Source organism: Aedes albopictus, chromosome 3, assembly GCF_035046485.1.
Source record: "Aedes albopictus strain Foshan chromosome 3, AalbF5, whole genome shotgun sequence".
NCBI classification, from domain to species: Eukaryota; Metazoa; Arthropoda; class Insecta; order Diptera; family Culicidae; genus Aedes; species Aedes albopictus.
Window position 1 is genome coordinate 58,523,485 of NC_085138.1, and position 20,201 is coordinate 58,543,685.

General features: G+C 43.1%; 1 protein-coding gene across 1 annotated transcript in view; it reads left to right on the plus strand.

Moving 5' to 3' along the window:
• The window catches only part of LOC109416235 (galactosylgalactosylxylosylprotein 3-beta-glucuronosyltransferase P), a gene marked incomplete in the record, with an annotated part of 233,330 nt that overhangs the window by 197,964 nt on the left and 15,165 nt on the right, over positions 1-20,201 (plus strand). The window contains 1 exon segment of the mRNA XM_062859426.1: positions 9,991-10,552. Within this exon segment, the coding sequence (XP_062715410.1) occupies positions 10,185-10,552 (368 nt within the window).

The following is a 20,201-nucleotide window of genomic DNA, read 5'->3' on the forward strand; positions in this document are numbered from 1 at the left end:
GAAACTTTTCTCGACTCCCTGGGCATAGTGTATAATTGTACTTGCCACACAATGTACAAATTCATGCAATGGCGGGTGAAGGAAGCCCTTTAATTACTAGCTGTGGAATTGCTCTAAGAAAACTAAGTTGAATAGAGGCAGACCAAGTTCCAATGCGAACGTCGAGCCACAAAGAAGAAGAAGATGTGCTGCGGCTGGTGTGGCGCCATCCACAAATAACGTAACGATCTAATTGTAGGGGGGAGTATGACCAAGCGTTACGGTCCGTACAAAAAATTTGGGATTTTCATATAAAAAAAGCGTTACGGAGGGGACTTAGCGTTACGTAATAAATGGATGCTACCGTGGTCTATTTTTTTTCCTCCCCTGGAAATTAAGACACTGCGTCCAATAAGCTAAACTTTTGTGACACGTACCGTTTTGATATTCGCAACTAAGTAGCTCGCTAATTATCACGTGTCAAGTAATCAGTTCTAGATTGAGTTTAAATAAGGGCGAAAGTAACATGAGAGAGTTCTCTTCATTGACTCTCTCTTCTGCAAATTAAAGTGACAAGATGCAAAATCGAACTTTTTTACACTTAGACGCTAGATTGCATCGCAACCTAGCGATTTATGACCAAAAAGTTCAACAATACTTGCATCTTGTCACTTTAATTTGAAGATGAGAGAGTCTATGAAGAGAACTCTCTCATGTTACTTTCGCCCTTATTTAAACTCAATCTAGAGTTTCTGCCACGACTTAAAACTGAGACTATGAGACACAAGTACGGTACACATGTATATGTTACCCTTTACAGGCTTGTACCAATTTGCTGGTACGTCGAAACGTACTGGGAAAAACTTGAAAATTAGAAGACACAGAATGTTTTATTAGCAGAACGCGAATCAACTTTCTGTGTCTTCTTATTTTTAAGTTTTTCTCGGTTGCTGAAAGAAACCTGAGAAGAATCAATGAAACAATCCCGGGAGGACTTATTGAAGGAATCCCTAAAATATCTAGGAGTAATCTTTCAAAGAATTCCGGGAGAAATCTCTGAAAGAAACCCCAGTATGACCCTCTGAAGAAATCCTTGAAGAAATCATTAATGGAATCTCTGGAGTAATCTATAATAGAAGTCTCAGATAAATTGCAGGAAAAATCCTGGAAGAATCCCTAAAAAAATCAAGAGAAATCTCAAAAGGAATCCTGAGAGGAATCCCTGGAATCATTACTGATGGAATAATTATAAAATATAGGAAGGAATTCCAAAAGAATACTCCGAGTTATATTCCTAATGCCAACCCGGGAAGAATCAATAACAGGAATCACGGGAGAAGTTTCCAAAGGAATCCCTATAAATATCCTTAGAATAAATCACGGAAGAGATATCTAAAGGAATCCTGGGAGAAAACTTATGAATTATCCTGGAAGACTTCCTTATGTGGTCTCGAGAATAATACTTACTTACTACTTTCAGTCCTGGGCACCCACGGTGGTGCAGACGGCTGAATTGAAAGATTTCCATCCTGGGCGATTGCCAGCCATCGCCTTGACCTGTGGCTAGGTCAAATTTCAGTCGATTTGCTTGATTTCGTTGTTGAGGCTCTTTTCAAAAATCTGTTTCCCATACAAAAATAAAACAGCCCCACTAACTCAAAAATCTGTATTTCATACAAAACGAAATCTGTATGGATGTTCAAAAATCCGTCTAATACAGATAAATCTATGTATATGGCATCCCTGCTCGGGAGTCATATCTTAAGGAACCCTGCGAGAAAACTTATGAATTATCCTGGAAGAATTCATTATGCGGTCTTGAAAATAATCCGTGAAAGATATCCTGGTGCAAAGTCGGGAAACATCCCTGAAGGAATCCCGGAAGAATTTCCTGAAGAAATCGATGAAGGATTTCCGGAAATTGTAAGCGAGGTGATACTATTCCATTTGACGTTTGGACCCTTGGTTTGGGCCTTCTTCAGGGTATCACCCAGATTATAATTCATCCAGACAGAATCGTGGAAGAAATTCGCTAAGAAAATCCGGAAAAGATCAATGAATGAATCTGAAGAATTCTAAGATGGAATACCTGATGGAATTCCTAGAGGAATTCTTTATGGATACTCAGGAGAAATTTCGTATTAATGAAGAAATTCTGGAAGAAAACCCAGGAAGTATCCATGACGGGATCTCGGGAATAATCTGTCAAAGAACCCGGAAAGAATCCTGGGACAAATCTTCAAAGGAATCCCGCGAGGAACCAGTGGAGGAAACCCTGGGGAAATAAATGAAGAAATTTTAAAAATAACTAGCTGTCCGATTGCTGGCTACGTTTTAACGTTCCAAGTCCCCGTATACAAACTGCATGGAAAAACGACTTTAATTTCTCCATGTTTATGCCTCATAAACCTTCCTTGGGTGAAAATTAACAGAACAAAATAAAGAAGATTCAAATCGGACGTTCTGTTCGTGAGTTATGCGCGGTCCCACGTATGTCACTGCATAAATCTCGGAAAGAGTCTCAAAAGGCAACCCGGTGAAAATTAATGAAGGAATCCTGAGAGAAAGCCCAGAAAGAATCCTAAAGGTGTTTCTCATGCAGTCTCGGGAATATGTAATCCGTGAAAAAATATCAGAAGGAATCCTTGCAGAAATTACTGAAAGAACCTCGGGCGGAATCCCTGATGGAATCCCAGGAGGAACCAATAAATTGGAATCAATCTTGGGAGGAGTTCTCAACGGAATTCCAAAAAAACAATCCTGGAGAAACCTTTGACAAAATCCTGGAAGAATCCTTGAAGGAAGAACAGTAAAAAACGGAAACGATCAATGAAGGAATTCGGGAAATAATCCCGAAAGAAATTCCGGTGGAAAACGTTAAGTTAACTCTCTAATAAATTTTTTTTTTTTCATTTTGATCTAAATATCGTTTTTTCGGCATCTAAAATCGATTTATAAATGTTTTGGAAGATGATTCTTTTCAATTCTCGATTTCGATTTTTGATTTTTCTAATTTTTTTTGAACATCCCCACACTTTTATATTTTTCCTGGAAGCCTATTTGGGGTATGGATTTTTTTAGATGAAAACATTTTGAGATTTTATGATGATTGTTGAAATATTTTTATTTTTTTTAATAATTTAGAGTGTATTCGATTTCTTTAAACTATTAAACTAGGATGGAATGATTTGTTAAAAATTTAAAATATGTTTATTGTAGCGATTCAGTATAAAATAAACAATGACTTCTAAAAGGTGACTAAAACATCAATTTTTCAAAGATGTTTAAAAAAATGTTAATACGCTTTAAAATACACCTAAAACTATTTTGAAATATACAAATAAGCCCTAAATATCAGCCAAAAATATAAAAATTTTGATTTTCCACGGAACAAAAATTACAAAAATGCTCAAACTATACCCCGTCTAAAGGCGGGGTTGGGTATTAGAGGGTTAAAGGAATTCCAAAAAGAATGTCGAAAGATATCCCGGGAGTAAGCAATCAAGACATCCCGGGAGGAATCCCTGAAAGAATCCCGCCAGGGATAAGTGATGGTAACCCAGGGGAGAGTTTCTAAAGAAATCCCTTAAAGAAACCCGTGAAAAATTAATGACCTTATGAGAAATACCTGAAAGAATTCTGGGAGAAACTCATGAAGAAATTCGGAAAAAGGATCCCATGAGGAACCCTGAATGGAACACCGGAAGGAATTCAATGGGAAATTCTGGGACGTATTTCTACAGGATTCTCTGGAAGAATTGCAAAATTAAACCTGGTAGGAATCCTCAAGGGTGCAAAACGGTGAGTCGATAAGGAGAGCGTCCAACATAGCTCTGGTCCTCACAAGTTCCTACCTCATGCTTCTACGGGTCAAGCGATGACAAAGACCGCCAGCTAAGAGTTGTGTGCTTAGCTGGTAGTGCAGCCCGGGCACTGTTGTCCTTCTGACTTCATCTAGATTGAGGAGGTACGACCCGAGCGTCTGTTCACCAAGGAGGTGCGGCTCAGTGTCTGTTCTGGCATCCAGCGGCTGAGTAAGAAAAGCTGCACCACACCCAGCTAGATCCAAGGTGGTAGCCCCATCAGCGTGGTCGTCCCAGTGTTGGTTGGGACGTTAAACAGAACTTGCACGATGGCCCTCCGGCGAGACATGAGTGTTGGCGTAGGCCCAATAAGCCACCCGTAAAAATTCCCATTGCGAATAACATAGGGGAAAATACGACGGTGGGCGGGTCACGTCATCAGGATGTCGGATAGCAACCCGACTAAAATGGTTCTCGAGTCATCCGACCGGTACAAGAAGACGTGGTGCGCAGCGAGCTAGGTGGGTCGACCAAGTGGAGGACGATCTGCGTACCCTACGCAGAGTGCGGAACTGGAGACAAACAGCCATGGACCGAGTGGAATGGAGACGGCTACTGTGTGCAGCAGAGGCCACCCCGGCCTTAGCCTGATCGGTAAGGTAAGTAAGGAATCCTCAGAGAATGTGTTCATAGATGAATCCCTGTAGAAGGCCTTATTTGTAGGCCTTTTTTAATGGACTCACTAGCGTCTGCCACAGTTAGCTGAACCAAGGCCACCTGCGTGACCCTACCGGGGCTTTCCGTAGTCGAACGGCTGCGGTGGACATCTAAGCCTCGCACTGTTACCGCAGTTACTCTTCTGCCAGATATTTTTAGGCAGCGCACTTATACTACTTGTCACTTCGCCGGTACGAGTACGAAGAATACTGCGTACGTCGGTTCCGAGATCCACGACCTTGGGCATCACACTTCATTGCCTTCAAGACTTCCAAGTACTTAAACTCGACTGTCTTGATGACGCCTGCCTTCCTATCATACCATGGCTTAGCGTCCCTAAGCTGCTGTTCGTATGCTTCATTCCTCTTCTTCTTCTTTTTCTTTCTGTCCACTAGGGTCCAAGGGGCATCCTTTTCCTTACCCGCCCTAATCTACGATGGCTGAGAACCTACACATGGTAGGAACCTCCTGCTGCCTTCAATTTGGGGCGCCCCGGCCTTTTGAGGCCTACCCTTCCAGTTTTCCGGGATGCCAGCCGGGGTCCGACTTGCTGGCTTTACCCTTTATTTTCGGAGTTAACAACCTCTTGGCCTTGCGAGCGTCACCTGGTAACTCCTCATCTGACGGCTTCCTTGTACGCTTCTGCGATTGCTTGTCGTAAAGACCAAGACCAAGATAAAAGCAAGCAAAAAGGTCAGCTATGAGAGTGTCTGTTAGAGTGCTAATACGAACCGGTGTGGGACGATGCTTATAGGGTCGTGAGGGCCAAGACAAAAGGTGTATAATAGCTCCAATGGAGCAGTCTTCAGAAATGCTGGAGAGAATCATTATCAAGGGGCTTTTTGTAGGACCGATTGCAATTTGTTTAACGTTTGTAGGTAAGGCCCCAGGTCTGGACGGAATTTCGAACCCGACCTTATAAGTAGCTATTGCAGAGGCTTCCGAGATGTTCAGATATGCTATGCAGAAATGTCTGGACGAGTCTTCCCAGAGGTTTGGAAGTGACAAAGCTTGGCCATATTGCCGAAGGCGGAGAAACCACCCTGAGAACCTTCGGCATATAGACCAATATGACGTCGGGATGTAACTCTCCAACGTGAGAGGAGGGAAATTCGTTACAGTGCAGTAGTGACCCTGGATGTAAGGAATGCGTTCTATAGTGCCAGTCGGGTAGCTATTTCCTATGCCTATGAATTTTCTTTGTATAGGGTAAAATGAAGACGAGAAAATCATCTATTGGTTTATAAATGCCCCCCAAATATTACTATGCATTTCAGTTACTTCAAACCCCTTTCCAATTTTCCATCGACCATTTGTTCCTCAATAGAAGTGAGCAATTCAATGATGTTCGCTCGGCCACTCTTCACTACGTGGAAAAAATATTCTCTATCAACCGAGTATTTTAATATCCGAAACCTGCCAGAAGCTCGATTTTCCAGTTATCCTGGCGAAGCTGCAATATGAGAATACTTCCGGGAAAGTGAACCCGTACTTTCCATCCGCATCCTTGGCATCCAATTGGTTTCTTCTAATCTTTTTGCTTCCCACACTCGTTTCGAAACTAGACACTCGCACTTGTTATAGGACACAGCACCATTATGTACCGAGCCAACGAGCGCCAACCAGCCAGCCAGCGGCTTAGACAGAGTTCGATTCGGTTTTCTCTATTTTCCCAGGATGTAAAATATGCACATGTTGGCAACGTTCGGTTGGAAAGTCCCAGTACCAGCCCGAGGGGCTTGCAAGTGGACTGCATGCTGAGTACATTTGCGGAAGAAATATGCTCTCGAAATGAAATTTTCCATGAAAGCTGGGAGCTTTCCGCCCACAAATTGACGTAGCTGAAAATTGGCTTCAACTGAAGAATGTGGTCTTCGTCATCGTGAGGTTACAGTTGGAGATACTACATAGCAGTATGATTGCATCATCGTCATTCGGCAAAAGGGCATTACTGCTTGGAGGAGCCGGTTTATGATAAAGGATTGTTCAAGTCACTACTGGCATCATCTAGGTATGTAATCCCTATTATTTCCCGGATGCCTTTCCACTCTCATTGACTTACAACGGAATGTATAGACGTCGGACTGTAGGATGTGGCACACCGGGGCTGGTATTTGAGTGATTGAAAGATGTTTCTGCTTGACTATGCAGATCGAGAATGATGTGTGGAACGACTGAAATGGTCTCGGTGGTCGATGGTCTTTTTACCAATTAACGTGCTGACATAGCACCTAGAAATATCTCTGTGTTGTCTGGATTGAGAGAAGCATGGATTTGCTATTGGGAATGCATTTACATGTTACAGTTATTTACAGATGGATGCTCGATAAAGTGGTAAATGGTTAGATTTTGCTTTGGTTTTACGATTCTATAGCTTTAGTACACAATAACATCGCTGAACTTCATATTGTCGAGCCTGGAAACAGGGGTTAAATGGGGGTTTTCCTAAAGGTTTTAGGTTATTCAAGAACTTAGCTTATCCAAGGGATTTTGCCAGTAAGCGCCATAAGATCTACAAGCGTAATCTATGGATTATTGTAGTTACATTACTGATACGGCGCAACATCCCAGGTCCTTAGAGCATAGTTAGAGAAGTACTGATGCGGTATAACATCCTACAGATCCATGGACCAAATATGCTCTAGGTCATCCAAGAATTTCCGCGTATAAAGAATTTAAGATCTTCAAGCGTAATAAATGATTTTTGTTACATTACTGATACGGTGTAACATCCTACAGGTCCATGGAGCATAGTTCTGAAGAGATGTTATTTTCAAGGATATTCTAAGGCACCCAAGATCTTCCGCGAGTAAAGGCCTTAAGATCTATAAGCGTAATCGATGGCCTGAATCTACTAGGGTAAATACTCAATTGATTTTACATCACTTATACGATGTAACATCATACAGATTTATGGAGCATGATCAACGGACTCCTTCAATTATTTACCAATGCGAGAACTCAATTGTGAGTCCGAAGTTTGCCAAAGTTCATAACTATAGCAGTCGCAGTTGACAACCGGAAAATCTGAAGTATGTTGCCCCGCATCAGTAATGAAACAACAATTCATTGATTACGCTCAGAGATCCTACCTAAGGACTTTATTCAAGGGAAGTTCCTGGGAAACCTAGAACATCTTTGGAAATTAGTTCATTGCACAGCAATTCTGCATGGACCTGTAGGATGTTGCACAGCATCAGTGATATAATGGAAATCCATAGATTGCTCTTGTATATCTAAGGCCTCTAATTACGGAATTTCTTGGAGGACTTAGAATATCTTTGAAGATTTGTTCTCTTCAGCTCAATGCTCCATGGTCCTGTATGATCTTGCACCGTATAAGTAATGTAAGAACAATCTGTTGATTACGCTTGAAGATCTTAAGGTTTTAGTCATGGAAGTTCTTGGAGGACCTAGAAGATCTTTGGCAACTATTTCTCAACAGAACTATGCTCCCTGGACCTGCAGAACGCTACACTGTACCAGTAATGTGGCAACAAACCATTGATAACGCTTGTAGATCTTCAGTTCTTTACTCGTGGAAATTCTTGAAGGATCTAGAACTTGTATGGAAATTAGTCCCTTACAGAAAAATGGTTCATGGACCTGTAGAATGTTGCTACGTATTAGAAATGCAACAACAATCCATTGATTACGCTTGACCTTTATTCGTGGAAGTTCTTGGAGGTCCTAGATCATCTTCGAAAATTATTTCTCTACAGAACTTTGCTCCCTGGACTTGTAGGCTGCACTGTATCAGTAATGTCAATGTGGCAACAAACCATTGATAACGCTTGTAGATTTTCAGGTCTTTACTCGCGGAAGTTCTTGAAGGACCTAGAACATCTTTGAAAATTAGATCCTTAGGTACAGAAAAATGGTTCATGGACCTGTTGGATGTTACAACGTACCAGTAATGAACCATGCTCCATGGATCTGTAGGATGTTGCATCGTGAATAATCCATTGATTACGCTTGTAGATCAAAGGCCTTTTCTCGTGGGAGTTCTTGGAGGACCTAGATCATCTTTGAAAAGTAGTTCTAGAACCATACTGCATAGACCTGTAGAATGTTACACCGTATCTGTCATGTAAGGCCTTAATTCGCAGAAGCTCATGAAAGACCAAGCATATCTTTTGAAATGAATTTTCTTCAGCACAATGCTCAATGGACCTGTAGGATGTTACACTGCATCAGTAATGTGACAACAAACCGTAGATAACGCTTGTAGACCTTCAGGTCTTTACTCGTGGAAGGTCTTGGAGGACCTAGACCTAGAACATAATTTGTTTTACAGTTGCACTAACGTAAGAACTTCACGACACACACAATATGCGACGCAACACAAGACAACATTTATCGTTCTTACAATCGTCAAAAAAATATTTTAAAAATACCTTTTGTCGACCGGTTTCGGGCGAGATCTAGCCCATCTTCAGGATAATGTCCGACTGACTGCGTTGTGTTCGTACGTTGTTCGTATACGTCCAAAAGACTAGAAGTTACTCTATCTTCAAGTCTGCTAGGTCGAAAAGACACGATGCGATGGGAGGGACATCCTCATTCATCAATTGCTTTTTCCACCCTGTGATGATGAACATGGACTCCCATGCATTCAAATGCGAAGATTTGTTGACACATTTGAATAGTTTCACTTCTTCCCAGTTGATGTTGTGATTACTGCTCGCAGTATGAACTGCCACGCTGGATTCGTTTAGTTTGTTTGTGTCAACGGCATTTTTATGTTCCCTGATTCTGGTTTTGAATTTCCGGCGTGTCTGACCTATGTTGACAGCTGGACAGTGCCAGCACGGAATTTCATAAATTCCTGACTGCTCATCCGGGGTAACCTTATCCTTCAGATTGCATAGTAGTTCACGTAACGTGTTGGCGCTTTTGTGCACTACTTGCAACCCAATAAAATCTTAGCTTCTACGACATGGATCGCGGAAGTTCTTGGAGATCAAAATTGGAGGTCATGTCTTTCTCTACGCCACCTTGCTCCACGGATCTGTGGGGTGATGACAGTCTCCTTGATCCTTCGCTTCGTCCGTCTAAACAGTCCTTAACACCCTAACATATCATCTGCGATCTTCTTTGGAAACAGTATGCACTCTGCTCCCCACAACCCATCCCTTGTCCCCTTCCCCACTAACCCCTAGATTCACTCCTTACAACTACTCCCCTCCCTATCCTTATTAACTCTCTAAAACAATCCTCGGATATCTGAAGGTGAGAACATTTCAAATATTTTCAGATTTCCCTAATTTTTTACACGAATTAGTACGGTATTTTTTTCACGGTTTCTCAAATTAACACGGTTTCGCGAATTAACAAGGATTTTTTTTTACATGGTACGTATCCCCCGTGGTAAAGAAGACCTTAGTGTAGTTTAGTCCTTCCTAGTTAAGTTCTCATAAATATATTATTATTATAGATTATTATAGATCTTTTGCTGATAACATTCTTATTTTTTTTGTTCCATCCACAGGTATCAATGTGTCTGCATAGCCGCATTGAAAGCAGCCTGAACAGGCTACCACCATCACCAACAATTAATTCGTGCATCTAACGATACAGCCGAATACCTTAGCCAGTAGTGGCCTCCGACGCCACCATTGGCCCATCAACGCTTTCTCAACCAACGCACCCGCAACGGCTTCCTTTAGCCAGTCCGTCGGAAGGATGATCAAATCCTACAAGCTGTACCTGACGTTGCTGATCAGTTCGGTGTTCATAATCCTCTGTCAGAACCAGATATCTATAGCAAATTTCGTAAGCACATCCACGGCTGCCCTAGCCGGAAGCAATGGTCCTTCGGCAGAGGCACAAGCCCTAATTGGGGATGGACTGGGTCTTGGCGATCAAGACCCAGATCAGCCAGCGATTGTGGACAAGATTCGCTCCAGGAGTCTCACCTTCAACGATGTCCGATCCTTGGGAGGTGGCACGAAATCAACAGATCGGACTACCACGACCTTAGGATCCAGTAGCAGTAGCAGTAGTACAGCAAGCACTTCAACTAGCACAACCACCAGCACGACGACGACGACAACCACAACGACAACAACGACTGCAGCGCCTGTGGAGAATGAAGTCTCCGTAAACTCACAACAATCAGCTAGAAGCAGTGATGTAAGTGCAAACAAAAATATCTCGATTCATCCAAGCGTGGACATCCTGACTATTTGATTTCTTAAACCTCCTCCACCACGTGTAGCCCATAAATCCGATTACCTGCAGGCACTCACTTTCACCAAATTACATCCGCTCGCGTAAGAAAATTAGTTCCGCTGAAAAACCTACATCGAAATCGCTTCTCAAGAAAAGAGTTCTCGTGTGCCGCCCAACTGGGGAGCAATTCAAGATCTTAAAAGCAAAGAAGCAACAGAAAAAAAACCTCCCCATCTCGGGCGGCCATACAATGCAGCAAGCAGCAGTATTTAAAAAGAATAAGTGTTATCACTTCACTTCCGCTTTACAGCTCGTTTACTTTTATGAAATCGTTGATTCGGTGGTAGTGCCGATGCGAGCGAGCGCCTTGGCTGCTGCGGGTTTGCTGCGCCATCCAGTTATACTACACAAGAACGCGACAAGAACACTTCGCAGTCGCACCAGTCTCTGCTCTCTTTCTGCAAAAAGAATGCTGCATGGCACGGTTATGCTTCTCGACAACAGATTTTTTTCCTGTTCTGTTCTGCTGTTTATGTCGCATTAGTCTACTGCAGGGGTTCACAATCTTTGGGACCAACTATTTTATTGTAAAATTAGAAGGCTTACCGCTCTCAGATATCAGTTTATTTTAAAGGTCTATTGACTTTATTCTGTGCCCGGATTTCACTGAATCATCAAAAAAAAAAAGCTTTCGATAAATTTTATGTCGATGTTAGATATTGCATACTTTGAAATAAAAACAAAATAAATTGAAGTGAAGATAGGGGAAATTGTGTATTTTGGTCAGCCATCAGTAAGGATCCAAGGTAGACGAATTCCTCCACCACCTCGAAGGTATCCCCGTCTATCATCACATTACTACCTAGATGGACCCGGTCGTATTCGGTTACGCCTGTTTTTGCCACATTCACCAACAGTCAGACCACGCAAAGCACACAAATTGACCGGATTTTGTGGAAATCGTACCCGACTTCCGCTGATGATGCGCCTCCGAATTTCAAGGCTCACGTTGTTGTCAGCCGTCAGTAAGGATCCGAAGTAGACAAATTCCTCCACCACCACGAAAGTATCCCCATCTATCGTAACGCTACTACCCAGACGGATCCGGTCGTGTTCGGTTCCGCCTACCAGCATGTACTTTGTTCTTGAGGCATTCACCACCAGTTCGACTTTTGCTGCCTCGCGTTTCAGGCGGGCGTACAGCTCTGCCATCGTTCCAAATGTTCTAGCGATAATGTCCATTCGTCCGCAAAGCACACAAATTGACCGGATTTTGTAAAAATCGTTCCCCGGCTGCTGAGCCCGGGTCGTCGCATCACACCTTCCAGAGCGATGTTGAAGAGTAGGCATGAGAGTCCGTCACCTTGTCGCAGTCCCTGGCGAGATTCGAATGAACTGGATAGTTCACCCGAAACCCTTACGCAGTTTTGCACACCCAGGAAAGCCGTTTTCGTCCATCATTCTTCGTAGCTCTGCGCGGTCGATACTGTCGTATGCCACTTTGAAGTCGATGAACAGGTGATGCGTTGGGACCTGGTATTCACGGCATATCTGGAGGATTTGCCGTACGGTAAAGATCTGGTCCATTGTCGACCGGCCGTCGATGAAGCCGGCTTGATAACTTCCCACGAACTCATTCGTTTTAGGTGACAGACGACGAAAGATGATCTGGGATAGCACTTCGTAGTCAGCATTCAAAATAATTATCGCCCCGAAGCTCTTACATTCCAAATGGTCGCCTTTCTTGGGAATGAGGCAGATTACCCCTTCCTTCCACTCCTCCGGTAGCTGTTCGGTTTCCCAGATTCTGACTATCAGCAGATGCAGACAGGTGGCCAACTTTTATGGGCCCATCAGTTGCGATACCGTCCTTACCAGCTGCTTTGTTGGTTTTGAGCTGGTGAATGGCATCCTTAACTTCCCTCAGCGTGGGAGTTGGTTCATTTCCGTCCTCCGCTGCACTGTCGTCGTCGTTTCCTCCGTCGCCGTGGGCTCCCGTGCCTACATTCTCCACGCCGTTCAAGTGCTGATCGAAGTGCTGGTTCCACCTTTCGATCACCTCACGCCCATCCGTCAAGAGGCCTCCGTCTTTATCCCTGCATATTTCGGCTCGCGGCACGAAGCAGTTGTGTTATGCGTTGAGCTTCTGATAGAACTTCCGTGTTTCTTGGGAACAGCACAGCAGTTCCATTTCTTCAAACTCCGCTTCTCCCAGGCGGCGCTTTTTCTCCCGAAAGAGGCGGGTCTGCTGTTTCCGCTTCTGTTTGTAACGTTCCACGTTCTGTCAAGCCCCTTGCTGCAGCATTACCGCCCTCGCTCCGTTCTTCTCCTCCAAAACCGTACACTCTTCGTCGAACTATTCGTTCCGTCGATTCCGTTCCACGTACCTGATGGTGCTCTCGGCTGCAACGTTGATGGCTGCTTTCACTGTACTACATTCACCATTGTTGATGACGAAGAGTTTTGGGCGCAGTTTGACCATCACTAGGTAGTGGTCGGAGTCGATGTAGGCGCCACGTTAAGCCCTGGACGTCGATACTGGCGGAGAAGTGCCGTCCGTTAATCAGAACGTGATCGATTTGAGATTCCGTCTGCTGTGGTGATCTCCAGGTATAACTATAAGGGAGGCGGTATGAAGAAAGGTGCTACGTATGGCCATATTTTTGGAGGCGGCGAAATCAATGAGCCGTAGGCCGTTTTCGTTCGTCTGCTGGTGGGCGCTGAACTTACCAATCGTCGGTCTGAATCCCTCCTCCTGGCCTACCTGAGCGTTTAAATCTCCTAAGATGATCTTGACGTCGTCGTGGCTTGGGTAGCGATCGTACTCGCGTTCGAGCTGCGCGTAAAATGCGTCCTTGTCATCATCAGTACTTCCGGAGTGTGGGCTGTGCACGTTTATTATGCTGAAGTTGAAGAATCCTCAATCTGCACATTCTTTCGTCGATCGGCCACCAACCGATCACGCGCCTCTGCATATCACCCATCACTATGAAAGCTGTTTCCAGCTCGCGTGTGTTGCCGCAGCTCTGGTAGATGGTATGATTACCTCTAAACGTTCGTACTATGGATCCTGTCCAACACACCTCCTGCAGCGCTACGATGTGGAACCCGCGGTCCTTCAGTAGATCGGCGAGTATGCGGGTGCTCCCAATGAAGTTGAGAGATCGGCAGTTCCACGTACCGAGTTTCCAATCGCAAGTCCTTTTTGTTCGCTGGGGTCGTTGCCGTTGGTCTCGGTTCGTATTACTCTGTTGCTGATTTTCCGTTACAATGGTTTTTTACGGCTGGCTCGTAGGGCCTGACACCAACCCCCTACTTTTCGGAGGACCATAGTGCACAGTTGAGCTTAGAGTCCTTCCCTGGCACTCGGACGTAGATCAGCCGCCCCTAACATGGGGATCAGACGCTGTTGTGAGCCGCTCCTCCTGGAGAACAAACGCTCAGGTTTGCCGAAGCAAACCCCCCCCCCTTCCCTGTCAGCCTACGACCAAAGTTCCCACCGGGGTTGGTTAGCCGATCTTCCCTAAGGTTGCTCATAGTTTCCGGCCGGTTCCGCGTGGAGGTAGGGATAGGAGTTGCTGGGCAGAGGCTAGTGGATCACAATGGGATCTGAATTGCGCAGCATACCCAGCCTTTACCGTGCCTCTATTGGAGGGTCTAGAACATTATTTTTTAGTGATCTGTGGAACAAATTTCCGAGAATTATTCATTTATTGGGTACTTTTGACCTACAATTTACTAATATAACTAATAAAATAATACTTTCCTTTCTTAATATGTAATAACCTTCTACCACAGACAAACAGACGTATCACTTGGAACAAATCATCGGAGAAGCAGGTTTTGTCCCAGTGGGGATATAGCGGCAAAAAAAAAACCCAATAATCATTCGGTCTTATGACTATTCTGCCTAATGATCATTCAGCCTAATGACCTTCGGCCGAATGACCTGACAACGTAGATTACACACAGATAAAAATAATGACATTTACACGTCATGTAAACTTAATTTTAGTAATGTAAACTTAATGTTATGATGGTTTACATGATATATCATGTAAATTTACGTTATATGTCATGTAAAAAGTCAGAGTCATGCTGAATTACATGACATATAATGGAAGTTTACATGATGTTTCATGAATTTTACATGATATGTCATGTAAAATTCTGTGATATCCCACGCTCAAATTATGTGCATCATATGTCACAGAACTTTACACTCTTTTTTCGATCTGTGCATATCAGAGCTTTGAATGATGCAAAAAGTTACTTTTACACCCGTAGATTCATGATGTAAACTGAAAGACAGTTTGGATGACCTAGCATATCCGAAAAAATATTCTTTTCCATGTGTATGTTTTTGAGGCCCAAAAGCATAGAAACTCAAAATAAAGACTCAGTGCCCAATCGGATACATTTCGCCTGAGCAACAGACATTGAGGCCCTCTGGCCCACTAAGCACAGCTTGTTCGAAACTTTCTACACCACTCATTGACTTCTCGTTTCCTCAGCGTCAGCACTACTCCCGTTCATCCATCAGCACAGTTCGGCTCCCTCGGCGGCACTTGTTGTCGGACGGAGATTTGTTCTACTTTTTTCTCGCCTCGGTGCGTCATTATATCCCGCTAAAAGGTTTGTGATATTTATGGAGGATTTATGAGCTGTAAAGTTAAGCTTTTTATTCCACTTTGGACTGTGAGCTGTCGCAACAGCAGGCTTTCGGAAGCGCGGGCAATCATTCAAGGAAACTTTCCTCCTAATCGTCTTTGAGCCAGATATTTAAAGGGGCATAAAATCTAATTAGCAGCTCTAGCACCGATTCTGGTTGAACGATGATTTGAATTAAGAATTTAACTCGATTGCCCTGCCTAGATCGAAAGCACGCTACACCGTTAGGGGTTCGTTTGATGTTCACTTTTCCGCTACATAGGGCATATATCCCACATAGTTCTGTATTATCAGGATGGGTAAACAACGAACATATTCTGCATACCAATTCGTGGACGTTCCGATAAAAGGTGCCCCCGCTGACGTTGTGTCAACTTATCAACGTGTGCCTTTCCATGTGTGATATAGTGCGAATATCTTCTGTTCGGTTATGGGGTGGTTCGCGATCCGTGAGCTATTATTGCTAGGTTGTTTAGTGTAACTCTATGCATTCGATTAGTTATTCAAATTTTCATAAGTTGTACATTTTAAGCCATCATTTTTTTCATATTTTATAAATAAAATTGGTCCAGCTTGAAAATGTACTATGTATTTTTCTAATTCTTATAGTTGCTCAATTCATTCAGATATATTTTCACAGTATCAATCCACACACGGTTCCACAGTTTTTTTTTGTATAAGTCGTAGTACCAAAATAATTTTTCAAAATTTCATTTTCAAGTTACACAGAAAACATTTTGAAACGAATTTACAGTCGATTTTTACAAGAATTGCTTTTCAGCAAAACTTTTTTTTTTCTAGGAACTTTGCTATTCATTACTTGCTTAACTCAGGACGAAAATTACTCAAAATCGACACAATATTTCTCTAAAATTTAGACCGAAAATGTTAATTAGATTTCGCATAAATTTCGTGCAAGAGATCGTCATAAAATTCTTCAATCATTCTGAGATTTCAGCCAGAAAATTTTAATTCGTTATGAAATTTTCCCACGAACTCCGTAAAAAGCGCTCGAAGACATCTTCAAAAAAATTCGGTAGAAATAAATAAGAATGTTTTGCTAGCACTTTTTAGGATTTTCATTCCAGGTGAATTGCTTCAATGCCTGCTTGATACTTAATGAGCTACAATTTGTAGCAGTGAGTCAACGCCGAATGCAACAATAGCATCCATTGATCTCGGTCCTGGGCCAATCCAGTCGCCCTAAAATTTAGGGCCTAAATGTTCAAAATCCTTAGGTCCTCCTGTACTGCAAAAAGCCGACGTGGCTTATCACGATGCTAACGCCCCTTTCCTCGTTCTCTGTTGAATATAGATTTAGTTTGTCGTTTCTCCAGCATACGAGCTACGAGTCCAGCCCATCGCATCTTACCACGTTTTATTCGCTTCACTATCTCATTATATCTTAATCTCTTTAATATACTTGGTACAATACGACGCCATCAGATGCTGTCCTCAAGCCTACCGTTGAGTATTCGCAGCACTTTACGTTCGAAAACTCCAAAGGCTCTTCGACCTCGATTCATGGCCGTAGTAAGCGACCGAAAAAGTCTGAGTATTGCGCGATCGCCTGACAAAGGTTCCGCTCATTTACACACCAGCTCTCCCTACCGCTCCCTCCAGTTCAGGGTCGGATTTAGGGAAGGGCCAGGGCCATGGCTTTGGGCCCCACATTTTTGGGCCCCAACTAAATTTCACTTTACAAATGTGAAACAAGTAAAAAAAAATGTTGCAAAACAATCTTTGACTTTTAAATTTCTTGAATTTTACTTGAATCTTTTTAATTCAACATGCAAGTTATTTCTCCCAGAAATTCTTGAACATTTTCGGTAGAATTTGAAGAATTTCTAGCGGAATTTAGAAAATTCTTTGGTATTCTGGGCTTCGATTTGGCTTAGAATACGTACCATTTATTCAAACTGAACCCCATTATAGATAAAACATTTCATTGGGAAATTTTAACAAGAATTTTGAGAGAAACTTATTTTTCAATTTTCTTAAATGTTCTTAAATTATTTAAATAATCTATAGATAGAAAATCTATTTATAGAAAAATACACGGACTTGCTTAGAATATTAGATAATAAATTTGTGAAAATACGCTCATTAATCTTGAAGAAATTCCAAGAGTTTTGCATTCTATTTCTTGTAAATATCAAACAAAAAATCGTGCGGAATTTTCGTCTACAGTTTTCTAGAAATTTTACATGGAATTTGATAAAAAGAAGTCAAAAATTCCTTCAGCAGCTCATCATTGTTGTTATCACTTTTTTAATGTAACCATTAAAATGTTTAATACCTTGAAACTCCCATTCCACGTTAAAATTTTGCAAATAAACAATTTCAGCGAGATCAGAGCAACAGGCATTTATACACGTAACAGAAATACGTGTTTGATGAACAAATTAAGATTTGAATTATGAAAAGATATCACTTCTTTCCTCCAATCTGCGGAGCCACTTGACCATCTCCGTCTCCCGAAGGCACAGAATTGGACTTGATTCCACTAATGCACAAGATTTGTTCCTCTTCATGTTTGCCCGAAGCTTACGACAATTTTCAAAAAATAGTTCCTCTCCCGCTCTAACATACATGCACATTGCACACAACAGAGACTTGTAGATGTTCAGTTCATGTAATTCCATTCGAAGGAGATTTGGATTGTGAAAAGGATCAAGCAATGTGCATTAGTGGAATCGAGTTCAGTTCTGTGCCTTCAGGGGACGGAGATGGTCAAGTGGCTCCGTAACTTGGAGGAAACACCCGTCTAGCGAATAGGGAGTTGTAGGTGCGATTCCCACTGGAGCACGTGGATTTCTTTTTATTATTCATATCTCAATTTGTTCATCAACCACGTGTTTCTGTTTGCTTGGTTAGCCTAAGAAAAATCGAGAAAATTTGCAGCCAACCAGCAGACAGTTCTTCCTCTTCCCTTCTTTCTGCTTGAAAAACTCGACCGGCAGTTGATCCTTCCCATCACCGCTGTTATTCTTCAGCCCTCTAATGGCTGTCTTGACCTCGTCTAGCATTCGAGTTTCCACTGCCTGTCCGTCGCTATCGATTGGAATACTGTCTATTGGACTTCCATTCTTCCTCGAAGTGCTCACTCCTCCTGGCAGCCACCATTGTTTTCTCAGCAAATTTCCATCGCGGTTGTTGCACATAACGTGAGCAGGTGCTGTTTTCTCCGCACGCCAATGACAGTTGCGTAAAACATCTGCATATCATTTTGCTCCATACTCTCTTGCGCATGAGTAATCACATTTTCCTTTTGCGCTCTTTTGTTTTTGCGGTGGATTCGTTTTTCGACTACTCTTGCATCACTATATCGCTCCCTGCTCTGCCGAGTCCCCGACACCAGCATCTAGCTTCTGACAATATCCTTCTCGTCGTTCCACTTTGGTACTCAAACCACTCGTTCGTAGAGTCCGACACAGTTGATGACTGAGCTCGAATCTTGCTAATTACGAGCTAGTCGATTTGCTTGCAAACTTCATCATTTGGGTGTGTCCAAGTGTCTTAGTGGATACTCCGCAAAAGTAGGTGCTGCTAATGACCATCCCTCTGGCAGCAGCAAAGTTGACTTATTTCGAAGACGGCTTATAACAAGACAGACATCTACCCTATTGATCCATATACTTTGGGAGCTATAAGCACACTAGCGCCACGAACGACTTCAGGGAACAACAACATGAATGAGTGAACGTGTGATGCTACAATTTCCGTGTACGTATTTGCGTGCACACGCACACAATCATGTTTTAATGTTCCTGTGAATCGTTGAGGGCGTTTCGACCTTGTCGCCTGCGACAGGGTGGGAGCTGTCTGTCTTGTTATTAGCCATCTTCGCTTTTTTCCTCAGGCCATTGTTGTTAGTGATGGAGTGAAGGCTCTTATTGAATATAAAAATACCTATCTCCCGATCTGCGCGTTGGCGTTACCGAAAACAATCCTAACGTCGTGTTCAGAGCTTGTCCAGGAATTCATAAAACGCACGTCATCGGTTTTGTCACCAGATTTGGGCTACCGCACTTCTTTAATATCAGGCACGCATACACCAACTTACTGCAATTCACGAGCCAAAAGGCTCACTAGTACAGGTTTATTCAAGGTCCTGATTTTCCAGGTAGGTACCAAGATTCCAATCATAGTCCTTATTTCGTCGCCAGATCAGTTTCTGAGGGTATCGTTCGCATTTTCTTGTTCTTACTTAATTTTGCGTGGTGCTGAAAGGCTTTCACGAGCTACCTTACCGGGGTCGCGTTGGTGGGCCTGCCATCTTAGGTATAGCTGAGGCGATATAGCGTTTCTTATTCACCCGTTAGACGCCAGAACAGAAACTATTTGAGCTGCATCTCCTTGGTGGGCAGACGCTCGGAACCTAACTTGCTCTACCTTACCGGTCAGGCTAAGGCCTGAGTGTCGTCCTCTGCTGTACGTAGAAGTCGTCTCCATTCAACTCGGTCCATAGCTGTACGTCGCCAGTCACGCACTCTGTGAAGGGTCCGCAGATCGCCCTCCACTTGATCGATCCATCTCGCTCGGTGTGCTCCACGTCGTCTTGTAGCGGTCGGATTGACTTCGAGAACCAATTTTATCGGGTTGTTATCGGACACCCTGGTGACGTGTCCGTAGCCTCTCGGTTTTCGCGGTGTGGATGATGGTTGGTTCTCTTAACAGATGATGCAGCTTGTGATTCATTTCCCCACTCCACGTTCCGTCGTCTATCTAAACTCCTCCGTAGATGGTATGCAACACCTTCCGTTCGAAAACTCAAAGGGTGTGTTGATCCTCTGAAGGCAAACCCATGATTTGTGCCCATAGAGAACTACCGGTGTAATCAGCGCTTTGTAGATG